A 12239-nucleotide genomic window follows, 5' to 3' on the forward strand; every position below is an offset into this window, starting at 1 on the left:
GTGGACACGGAGAATTCTAGAATGGAGACCAAGGACGACAACAAGAAGCATGGGAAGACCTCAAAAAAGATGGGTAGATGACATAAGAACAGTGGCAGGCAAACAGTGGATTAGATTGGCGCAAGATAGAGAAAGATGGAAGCAATTGGGAGAGACCTACATTCAGGAGTGGATGGAAAATGGTTGACAAAGAAGAAGAAGAAGAAGACCTTTTTGATTGTCATGTTCTCCTGAAGCATTCATTGATATGGTGGAAAAAAATTTTGGTAAAATTAATAGCAATATTGTCACATATTTCGATGATTTACTTCTAGTAGTCCAGTCGTCAGAGAGTTGACCCCTAAAAATCATACGAACAAGCTGAATTTTGCTGAGAATATTAATTTTGGGACCCCAAAAAACGCAAAAAAATCTGTACACCTTAGAGAAAAAATATTTCAAATAAAAAATGTAGCTGAGATATTTTTAAATAAAAATGTTTATTAGCACTTTTTATGTATTATTAACCCTTCTCTCAGAAACAACGCTTGAAGCGACCGTTGATTTTGAATGTCAGTCACGTGCGCGAAATCAATGTTCAATAAAATTTGTATCAGCTCGACGGTAAAAATTCGATATCTTTTGATCCAAGTGTCCTATCGATAAAAGTCAAGATGCGTTTTAAAGGCAAATAGTGCATCTTTTGTATGCGGCTTTTGTATTTTGCTGCAAATAAACTCAGGTTTTATAAAGGTGTTAAATAAATAAACGTGGCGCGATTTTTGAAATTTTTTACGTTTCTCGTGAAATCAATAAAATTGATCAACTTTCATTGACCAGTCGTAGTAAAATTTCCATTTTTAGAGATCAATTTTTAAAACATATGACATGAAGTTTCAAATTTGAGTTAAATCACCAAAGATAAGGCATTTGAAATATGAAAAAAAACTCAGAATTTAATGCTTTACATTTTACATTTTACATTTAATGTTTTAAGATCTCGCCTCACGGGAAATGCCTCCAAGAAGACGGTTTTAGATGTAGTTTATAGCAGAAGTTTGGTTCTTTTGAAAAACGGACTAGTTTAATTAAAAAAAAATTAAACGTTTTAGATTGTTTGTTTTGTGAAATTGTATATCCAACCTCTTTTAAGCATATTTCAAATGCCTCACATTTGTTGCCAACACCTAAAACTAAAATTTCATGCTATAGGTTTTGAAGGTTAAATCCTAGTTATCGAAACTTTATAGTCTAGTTAAAAAAAGAGATACATTGTAAGAATCTCATGAGAATCATAAAAAATGACAAAAATCGCGCCACGTTTATTTATTTACCACCTTTATAAAAACTGAGTTTTTTTTTAACCTATTCTCTATCCTTCCATTGTTGGATGTAGGTCTCCCCCAGTTCTCTCCATCTTTCCCTATCTTGAGCTGTTCTCTGTCATGTGGGACCTCCTTGTTTCCTGATGTCATCTTTCCACCTCATCTGTGGTCTGCCTCTTGATCTCTTTGCATTGTATGGACGCCACTTTCCGATGACATTGTTCCATCGTTCGTCTTGGAGACGTTCATTGTGTTCAGCCCATTTCCATTTCAGTTATGCTGCTTGTTCTATCGCGTCTACTGTCTTTGTTCTGGTTCTGATCCACTGGTTACGTTTTCTATCTTGTGATATGTGATATCTAAGTGATATACCCAACATTTGTCTCTCCATCGCTCTTTGTGCCTTCCTTATCTTATCCAAATTGGCCTGTGTAAATGTCCATGTCTGTGCTCCGTAGGTGAGCACCGGTATTATAAAGGAGTTATATACCTTGCTTCGTAAGTATAGAGGGATTGTTTGATTATTTAGAACGTAAGAAAGTCTGCCCATCCCATTCTTACTCGTCTCGATATTTCGGCTGTTTGATTTTCTCTGTTAGCTCTGATTGCTTGTCCTAGATAGATATACTCATTTACTTGTTCTATTTTTTCTGTTTATATTTTTATTGCCTCTTGGTCTTCCGTGTTTGTCATTACTTTTGTTTTGTTGAAGTTAATTTTTAGGCCTTTTTGCAGTGATTTTTCATGAAGTTCATTCAGCATTAATTCTAGTTCTTCAGAAACTGAGTTTATTCGCCGCAAAATACAAAAACTGTATACGAAAGCTGCACTCTTTATCTTTAAAACACTTTAACCCCGTCTGGTTAAAAAAAGGTCGAAAAATTTTTCGCAGATATCTGAAGCTTTTAAGACATAGGCGGGGGTTACTATGACGAATAGATGAAAAAGTATTCATATTTTTACCTTTCGTTTTCTTTAAGCAATAATTTCCCTTATATTTTACATATTAACAATTTATTGTTATTGTTATTATATTTATTTAACAATATTTATATCATTTTTATATCAAGAATATCTTTATTTTCCCCATTTTTAAATTAAAATAGATAAATAATGTACGGAGATACTTGCAAAAAAACAGTTTTTTTGCACTAATTTGTAAATTTTATTAATTTTTTTATTAACAAAATAAAATGTTATTAATTTATTTGAACATCGACGAATTACCGTCTTTTAAATTTGTTTAAAATTTCCCCCCGATTGGTCAAATAGTTTAAAAGTTATTTAATGTATTTATCCCTGAGGCTACATATTTAAACTATTGATTTTGCTATATTAATGATGCTAGACACATTTAGCAAATTTCATTGGATTCTTTAAGACTATCTCAGAAGTTAAATGAATATTGTGTTTTCATCGAAATTATTAACAAAATAAACATTTGAAAAAGGGGTATGTTTTTTTACTTATAAACAATTTTGTGTTATTTTAAATCCATGCATTCTCCTAGATCTCTTAAAAGGTCGTAATCAATTGTTGGTACGTGGTATTTTGGTTTCATTCCTATATCATTACAAACAATTGTAATAACTTCTATATTTTTCAAGCTACAGACTTTTACGTACAACCATTGGATAGCTGGTAAAAAACTCACATTTAAAATAAAATCTTCTATGACCAATAGGAACGAAGGTAGGGACTATTTTTTATAAAATAATACATATCTCCATTGTTTATAAACATTAAGAAGTAAAATTTGCACAAATTTTGAATGAAAATCCAAACTTTATATTGAAACATAACTTATAATAAAATTCATTCAATTTTTCGAAACTTACAGCCCTTCGAAACGAAGGTACTTTTGAAAGATCGACATAGGAAAGTGGAGAGGATAACTGTTTCAAGCTCCGTTTTTTTTTTTTTTCGAGATCGGCACTTCAAATTGAAACACGTAGGAAAAATTTACAATATCTTGGCTTCCATTGCAGCTAGAAGCCTCTTCTTTTTTAATCTCTGGTAGCTCGTCGAAATATGAATAACTTCAAAGTTTTCACTGGACGGGAAATTTGAAATTTATCTTAAAAACTTTTTCTTTTAATTGGCTGGAATAATCTATCGAAGTATTAACAATTTTGACATAATTTTAACCCCCGACCCTACACCCCCTCGGAAATCTCGGAAAATCAACATAATTATAAGTAATATAAGGAATATAATAATATAATGTGTAAAAAATTACTTGAAAGTTAATTTATAAAATATATAAGTACTATTACATCATTGATATAAATTGAAAATAAATATATGTTGATTTTACGGGGTGGTGAAAATTATGTGATCATTATGCGACAGACTATTCCAGCCAAATTACAAAAAAAGTAATTTTTTACGATGAATTTCAAATGGACTCAATTTTTCCGAGATTTCCCATATTTCATGACCAGTGAAAACTATGTAGTTATTCATATTTTGACAAGCTACCACAGATTAAAAAAAAAGAAGCTTGTAGCTGCAATGGAAGCCAAGATAATGTAAATTTTCCTACGTGTTTCAATTTGAAGTTCCGATCTCGAAAAAACAACGAAGCTAAAACAGTTATCCCCTCCACTTTCTTATGTCGATCTTTCGAAAGTACCTTCGTTTCGAAAGGCTTTAAGTTTCGAAATATTGGATGAATTTTATAGCTGTAAGTTTCAATATATTTTGAGATTTTCATTCAAAATTTGTGCAAATTTTACTTGTTAATGTTATAAACAATGGAGAAATGATTACAATTGTTTATAAGTAAAAAACATATCCCTTTTTCAAACGTTTATTTTGTTAATAATTTCGATGAAAACGCAATATGCATTTAACTTCTGATATAGTTTAAGTCTTAAAAAATCCTATGTGTCTAGCGTCATTAATAGAGCAAGTTCAATAGTTTAAATATTTAGCCACAGGGATAAATAAATTAAATAACTTTTAAACTATTTGACCGATCGGGGGGAAATTTCGCACAAATTTAAAAGACGACGGTAATTCCTCGATGTTCAAATGTATTAATAACGTTTTATTTTGTTTTTAAAAAAATTATTAAAATTTATAAATTAGTGCAAAAAAACTGCTTTTTTGCAAATATTTCCGTAAATTATTTATCAATTTTAATTTAAAAAACGGGAAAATCAAAATATTCTTGATATAAAAAAATGATATAAATATAGTTTATGTAAAATATAAGGGAAAAAACTTATAGACAAAAAATCAAATTGTGACGATAAATTGTTTAAAAAACGCAATGTAAAAATACGATTACTTTTTCATCTATTCCTCATCTAGTAACCCCCACGTATGTCTTAAAAGCTTCAGATATCTGCGAAAAATTTTGCCGTAAAATCGATGATTTTAGCATAACCAGAATGGGCTACTTTTTAATTTTTGTCGATAGGAAGCTCGGATCAAAAGATATCGAATTTTTACCGTTGAGCTGATACAAATTTTATTGAACATTGATTTCGGGTACGTGACTGACACTTAAAATCGACGGTCGCTTCAACCGTTGTTTCTGATTCTGAGAGAACGGTTCATTCTACACAAAAAGTTCTAATGAACATTTTTGTTTAAAATTATCTCAGCTACATTTTTTATAAGAAAAAAATTTTTTTGTGGCGTACAGATTCTTCGTAAATCAATTTTTTGCGTTTTTACCCCCCTGCGAGGGCAGTTTTAGGAAGAAGCCCAGAGGTAAAAGTGGTAAACTTTGTTGCATCTTTTTTGGGGTCCCAAAGTTAATATTCTTGGCAAAATTCAGCTTGTTAGTATGATTTTTATAGGTTGAGTGGCATTTTCGTCTTTGACGACTTGAGTAATAATAGCTGTGTAGAAAACTGTAAACACTAATAAAAAAATGAAAAACATAAAAACTGATCAACATCCCTGTAAATAGCAAAACCAACAAAAACGATTAAAACGTTAAGCCGATATTCCTACAATCTCTTAAAATGCACTGTCAATAAAGATTTATTTGCATAGACATCTTTATTAAATGCTATAATAACAACGCCAATAAATATCTTATCATTATTACTGGCTGTTTAATTATCTTTATATACGTTATAACACGCTATCTCCACTTACTACTTTTATTTTCTAAACCTTTAAGCATTTCGAAATTGTCAAGAGATTATCTGTAAATGACCAACTATTTGAGAAAAGACGAGTGGGATAATAGCGAGCAAGACAAGAATGTAATAGACCTTGTTTAATTACTGAAAAAAGTGGTTTTGAAAGCTTGATTTCCGCCCAAAAAAGTTACTAAAAAACCAGAATCTTTTTTACATGTATTTACTTTCCTACTCAATAAATAGATATTCCAGTAGATTTTAGCCAGTGTTATGTTACGAAAAAAAAACGATTATATTTTATGTAATCAGAAAAATGAAACTCGTCTGTATTTTTCAGTTCTTAAAACTATAAGAATTGGTTGATAAGAAATTGCTTGTAAATTTACCACTCAATACTGTTTTATCGTTTAACATCGCACCATATCACACAAAATAGGTGGCCAAAGCTTCTACTTCAAAAAATAAAAAAGAAGACATAAAAACATAGTTAAGAGATAGAAATATTTCATTTATTTTTCGCAGATATCTGAAGATTTTAAGACATAAATGGGGGTTACTGGACGATGAATAGATGAAAAAGTACTCGAATTTTCACCCCCTCGGATATTTCGGAACATCCCGGAAACTCAACATAATTATAATTAATATAAGGAATATAATAATATAATGTGTAAAAAATTACCTCAAATTTAATTTATAAAATATATAAGTATTATTACATCATTGATATAAAATGAAAAAACATTTTGATTTTCCGGGATTTTCCGAGATTTCCGAGTGGGTGAAAATTATGTCATCATTATTAATACTGCGACAGACTATTCTAGCCAAATTAAAAAAAAAGGAGGTTTTACGGTGAATTTCAAATGGATTCAATTGTTTCGAGGTTTCCCATATTTCCCTGCCAGTGAAAACTATGTAGTTATTCATATTTCGACGAGCTACCCCAGATTAAAAAAAAGAGGATTCTAGCTGCAATGGAAGCCATTCAAAATTTGTGCAAATTTTACTTTTTAATGTTTATAAACAATAGAGATATGATTTTTTTTAAAAATAGTCTCTAACTTTGTTCCTATTGATTATAAGTAGAATGTTTTTTTTTAATGTGATTTTTTTTTTACCAGCTATCCAATGGTTGTACGTACAAGTCTGTAGCTTGAAAAATATAGAAATTATTACAATTGTTTATAAGTAAAAAACATAACCCTTTTTCAAACGTTTATTTTGTAAATAATTTCGATGAAAACGCAATATGCATTTTACTTCTGAGATAGTTTAAGTCTTAAAGATTCCTATGAAATTTGCTAAATGTGTCTAGCAACTATTTGACAGATCGGGGGAAAATTTCGCACTAATTTAAAAGACGGTAATTCTTCGATGTTCAAATGTACTAATAACATTTTATTTTGTTAATAGAAAAATTAATAAAATTTAAAAATTTGTGCAAAAAACTGCTTTTTTGCAAATATCTCCATAAATTATTTATCAATTTTAATTTAAAAAACGGGAAAATTAAGATATTCTTGATATAAAAAAATGATATAAATATTGTTTATGTAAAATATAAGGGAAAAAACTTATATACAAAAAATCAAATTGTGACCATAAATTATTGTTTAAAAAACGCAAGGTAAAAATACGAGTACTTTCTCATCTATTCGTCATCTAGTAACCCGCATCTATGTCTTAAAAGCTTCAGATATCTGCGAAAAATTTTGCCGTGAAATCGATGATTTTTGCATGACTAGACTGAGCTATATAAGGTATTAAGATTGTCACCTTTTCATCCTGATCTCAATCCAATCGAATTGGTTTGAGCTGCATTAATAATTGTGTGGGGTAAAAAACGTAACGTTTAAAGTAAACGATGTGATGTAACTATGCGATGAACACTAATTTATCAGTAAAAAAACTTCGTACTCCAGTCGCCAGAGACGAAAATGCCACTGAACCTCTAATCATACGAACAAGCTGAATATTTTGCTGAGAATATCAATTTTGGGGTCCCAGAAAATATGCAAAAGAGTTTATTTTTCCTTCTTCCCGGGTTCCTTCTAAAATCCTCACTCGTAGGGAGATAAAAACGAAAAAAATCGATGTACCCGTAGAAAAAAATGTTTCAAATAAAGAGGCTGAGAAAATTTTGAACAAAAATGTTTTAGCACTTTTTCTATAGAATGATTTATTCTCTCAGAAAAAAGGCTTGAAACGACCGGCGATTTTGAATGTCAGTTACACGCGCGAAATCAATTCAAAGTCGATCATCAATTCAAAGAAAAAAATCGATCATCAATTTAAAGTTAAAGAATGCAATTTTTATATTTTTCCGCAAATGAAGTCAGTTTTGTCAATCTTTAGGTACATCGGCGGTAGGAGAACCCGGGTAAATTACACCAAATGGGGTAAAAATGAAATTTTTGGCGGTAAAAATAATTCTTTTGTTAGCAAAAAGTATATATTTTTAATTTGCTATTTTATAAACCTGTTGGTATTTTTTCAACTTAAACAATTTTGAAGAGGAATTGCTGTTTTGTTCTCCTCTCGAGTTGAGATCTCGTGGAATTGATGTCTACAATAACGTAAATTAATACTTCAATGCTATCTATCTATCTATACAAGGATTTTTACAGCTGTCGCCGCCTTCCTTCTTTCAGCCAACGTCTCCAGTCCTTTCTGTTCTGCCATTCTCCATCTCTAAGGTCTCGTCCTCCATCTCTAAGGTCTCTTTTCCTCCTCCCTATTGGGCTCCAATCCGAAATCTTTGCTATCCACCTTGTATGATCTGTTCTTCTCACATGCCCATACCAAATTAAACGTTTTTCTTCGATGTAGCTAAGTATGTCTTGTTCTACTGCCATTCTTCGTTTTATCTCCCCAATTCTGATGCGATCCATTTTTGTCACTCTGCAGCGTCTTCTCATGAACTTCATTTCAGTTGCTGTGATTTTGGACCTGTTTCGTTTATTTATTACCCAATTCAGGTCATTATACTGCGTCCCAAGGTGTTATAAATTATCTTCTTTGTATTTCTGGTAATCTGTCTATCCCACAGTACCCCGTTCATTTGTTTAATACATGTTCTTGTCTGTGCTAATCTGCTGGTTATCTCTTGCTCGGTGGTTCAATTTTTTGAGAGTATGAATCCTAAATATTTGAATTTGTGCCGTTAATTTCCCTATTATCGTCCATTTCCAAGTTTCTCACACTTTCTTTACTTTAATGCGCAAAGTTTAATGGAAAAACTGTATTTCTGTATCTTTGGATGGAGCTCCAGCTATGCTGGGTCATATTAATGTTTTTTTGGCTTTCGTAAAAATAAATAACCCAAACATTTTAATTACTCACTGTATGATCCATCGCCAGGCCCTCATGGTTAAACTCACACTCACCAAACACGCGGCTATTTCGTAAATTATGTCAAGTCAGTGAAGCTGAATATACGGACCTACTTTATTATACAAAAGTAAGATGGCTCTCGCGGAAATGTACTAAATCTAGTATTGACTCTCAAAACTGAAGTCGAAATTTTTATGGTTGATCAAAAAAATATTCTAGCAGAAAGTTTAAAAACTCTTCTTGGGTTGCATATCTCGCATATTTAGGAGACATTTTTAAGAGTATAAATATATTAAACAAAGAATTGCAAGGAAAGAATATTAATATCATTTCAGCGAGAGAAATAGTGTCAGCGTTTGGATTAAAGCTGCAGTATTGGAGACAGAAAGTAGAACAGAACAACATAGCTTCTTTTTCAAGGTTAGTTTTGTTTTTGGAAGATTGCGAAAATATTACTTTTGCTGACATCAAGGATACAATTGTAAGACATCTTATCAAACTCAGAAAGCGGTTTTCAGATTACTTTCCAGATCTTGATATACGTACTGTCAGTTGGATTGTAGATCCTTTTAAATTTGAAATTGCTATGATAGCAGGTTTGGCAGAAGCAATTCTTGAACTTCGATCTAATATTGAGCACGTATTCAATTTGAGAGTAAACCAAATCTGTCGTCTTTTTGGATGTCAAAAGCTGCAAAGGCTTTCAAAATTGCACATGAAGAGGCGGTTAAGAAATTGTTGCCATTTGGAACAACATATTTGTGCGAACAAGGCTTTTCCACTCTAATAAACATAAAAACGAAGAAAAGAAATCGATTAAACGCCGAAGACTGTATTCAAACCGTTCTTACATCAAAAAGTCCTAATTTTGAAGCAATTGTATCGAACATGAAACAACATCATTCCTCCAAAACGTGAAGGAAGAATGTTTTCAATTATTCTTTTTTTTTTCTAATTTTTGTTTGTACTACCATTATTATTATTATTATAATTTGTTACAATATACCAAATTGTCAACCCTCAATTATACCCAAATGGGTTTCAATTTGTTATATACAGTTGAGGGAAAAAAATTCGCCCCACAGAAAATATAAGTAAATGATAATTTCTTGTTATTTTGTATTATATGATATTTTTCTTGTATTATTAGAGGCTAATAATACAAAACTACTCTCAAAACTAAAATTTCATGCTATAGGTTTTGAAGATTTGATTCTAGTTATGAAAACTCCATAGTGGCCAGTCAATGAAAAGAATAATCATAAAAAATTGCAAAAGTCGCGCCACGTTTATTTATTTAACACCTTTATAAAAAGTGAGTTTATTCTGAGCAAAATACGGAAACTGCATACGAAAGCTGCACTCCTTACTTTTAAAACGCATCTTGATTTTTGTCGATAGGACACTTGGATCAAAAAATATCGAATTTTTACCGTCGAGCTGATACAAATTTTATTGAACATTGATTTAGCGCACGTAACTGACATTTAAAATCGTCGGTCGCTTCAAGCGTTGTTTCTGAGAGAACGGTTCCTTCTACACAAAACGTGCAAATAAACATTCTTGTTTAAAATTATCTCAGCTACATTTTTTATCAAAAACAATTTTTTCTGCGACACACAGATTCTTCATAAATCAATTTTTTGCGTTTTTACTCCCTACGAGGGCGGTTTTAGGAGAAAACCTGGAGGTAAAAGTGGTAAATTTTCTGGCAATTTTTTTGGGGTCCCAAAATTAATTATCTTGGCCAAATTCAGCTTGTTTGTATGATTTTTAAGGGTCAACTCTCTGACGATTGGACTCTTATATTTCAAGAATATTTATATTTTAAAGAATTAATATAATACTAAAGAGGAGAACGATTTCCGAAGTGGAAATTGAAACGTCAATAAACGTAATTTAACCTTTAATTGTGGCTTATTCCTAGTTAAATATTAATTACTAAAGATTTCTGATTATTAGTTTTTCCGATTTTTTTGTTTTTAGTATCCTTATAACAAACATCACACCAGACCACTTATGTTACTCCTAGGACATGAGACAGATATTATATAAGTTGTATATTTTATGTCATTATTTTCTTTATAATTTCTGGTTGATAACCATATCATTAAGAACTATCTTGGAAAGCAAAAGTTACCAGTTGATTTTAAGGTATAAATACATAAAAAAGTTTTTTTTTATTTGTTTTACATAAACAGTCTTTTATTTTAGATCAAAATATTCAATTTAATTTGGAACCACTAAATTTAGATCATTAAATTTAAAGTATTGAATGGTGTGATTACTATTCAATTTTTTAATAAACATGTTGAGAAAAGAACAATATAGTTAGATCATTAAAGACAATCAAGGAGCATTGATAGGTATTTCTGAATGTCTAATAAATCGACAATTTCATTCAGAAAATTGTGTATTATTTTAAAATCCGTAACAAATTCCTAATATTGGAATTTAAAAATTAAAACCTTAATTTAAGAAGAATATTTTTGTAAATATTCTCAAATTTATGCTCGGACATACTTTTTTTTAAATGTGTCCCTGTTTGTCCCAATGTACAGTTTAAAGTTTACTAGAATTCAGTTTTTTTTTTATTTAAAACAACGAAGAAAAAACATTGTTTAAATTATAATAATAATTTTTATTTAGCAAAAAAATTTTAAGAATAAAAACGATGTACTGACCTGTCTTTCCGACTCTGGGACCACCCATAACAACAACCCTAATCTTGGACACGTTCGTCATGATGACACAATAAAAAGTCCACTGCTGTGAAAAAAAAAGTAAAACTCGGGCGCAAAACGTTAATCGTCAAAAATTAAATCAAAGTTCACGCACGTCTTTGCGTACTACGTGGTACTACAGTTCAAGGTCGTACTGCGTCGCACGGGGGTACGTTTCCAATCATCCAGCGGAATGCGCGATATTTTCGCGTGTGTGTCGATTGTCGACACCGTCTCAACGGCGCTAGGTACTTCCTTTCTCTGGTCGTACTTTGCGTTCTTCTGCGGCCTGCTGAAGACTCACGTGAGCGAGGTGGTTGCCATGTACATGTATCATTCCTCTCTCTACTACTCTCCTGAGAGGTGGTTTCCACCGGGTGATGCCAGCACAACGCAGAGATGATGTGAGTTACGGGCTCGACAGCTATTTAGTTTATATCGGGAAGTAGCGACGATATGTAAAGGGAATGAACTGAATGTTGTATATTTGCGCTTCTCCCACAATATTCTAGACAAAATAGTTTAACAGACTATTTAAATTCAAAATAATAAGAGCAAAGTACTTTATTTTTGATCTGTATTTAACGAATAGAAAAATTGTCATTACAGACCGTTAGACAAATGCGGCAATTTAATAAGAAAGAAAGAGACTGTATTTGTGACACAATATTTTTTCTACCCCCTTACGCAAAAGCCTTAAAAAATGACGGGAAATAACTAAATTAAATTGAATAACTCTTAAATATAAATTGTGAAACATCAATTTGTTTTAT

The 12239-nt window shown here is 31.2% G+C and overlaps 1 protein-coding gene across 1 annotated transcript in view; it reads right to left on the reverse strand.

Moving 5' to 3' along the window:
- The window catches only part of LOC140444148 (ras-related and estrogen-regulated growth inhibitor-like), a 428607-nt gene extending 416887 nt beyond the window's left edge, over positions 1 to 11720 (reverse strand). The window contains exon 1 of the mRNA XM_072535829.1: positions 11428 to 11720. Coding sequence (XP_072391930.1) covers positions 11428 to 11488 — 61 coding nt within the window. The 5' untranslated portion in view covers positions 11489 to 11720. The remainder of the gene's footprint in view (positions 1 to 11427) is intronic.
- Positions 11721 to 12239: the final 519 nt, after the last annotated feature.

The sequence above is a fragment of the Diabrotica undecimpunctata genome, chromosome 6, assembly GCF_040954645.1.
Source record: "Diabrotica undecimpunctata isolate CICGRU chromosome 6, icDiaUnde3, whole genome shotgun sequence".
In the NCBI taxonomy this organism is placed as follows: domain Eukaryota; kingdom Metazoa; phylum Arthropoda; class Insecta; order Coleoptera; family Chrysomelidae; genus Diabrotica; species Diabrotica undecimpunctata.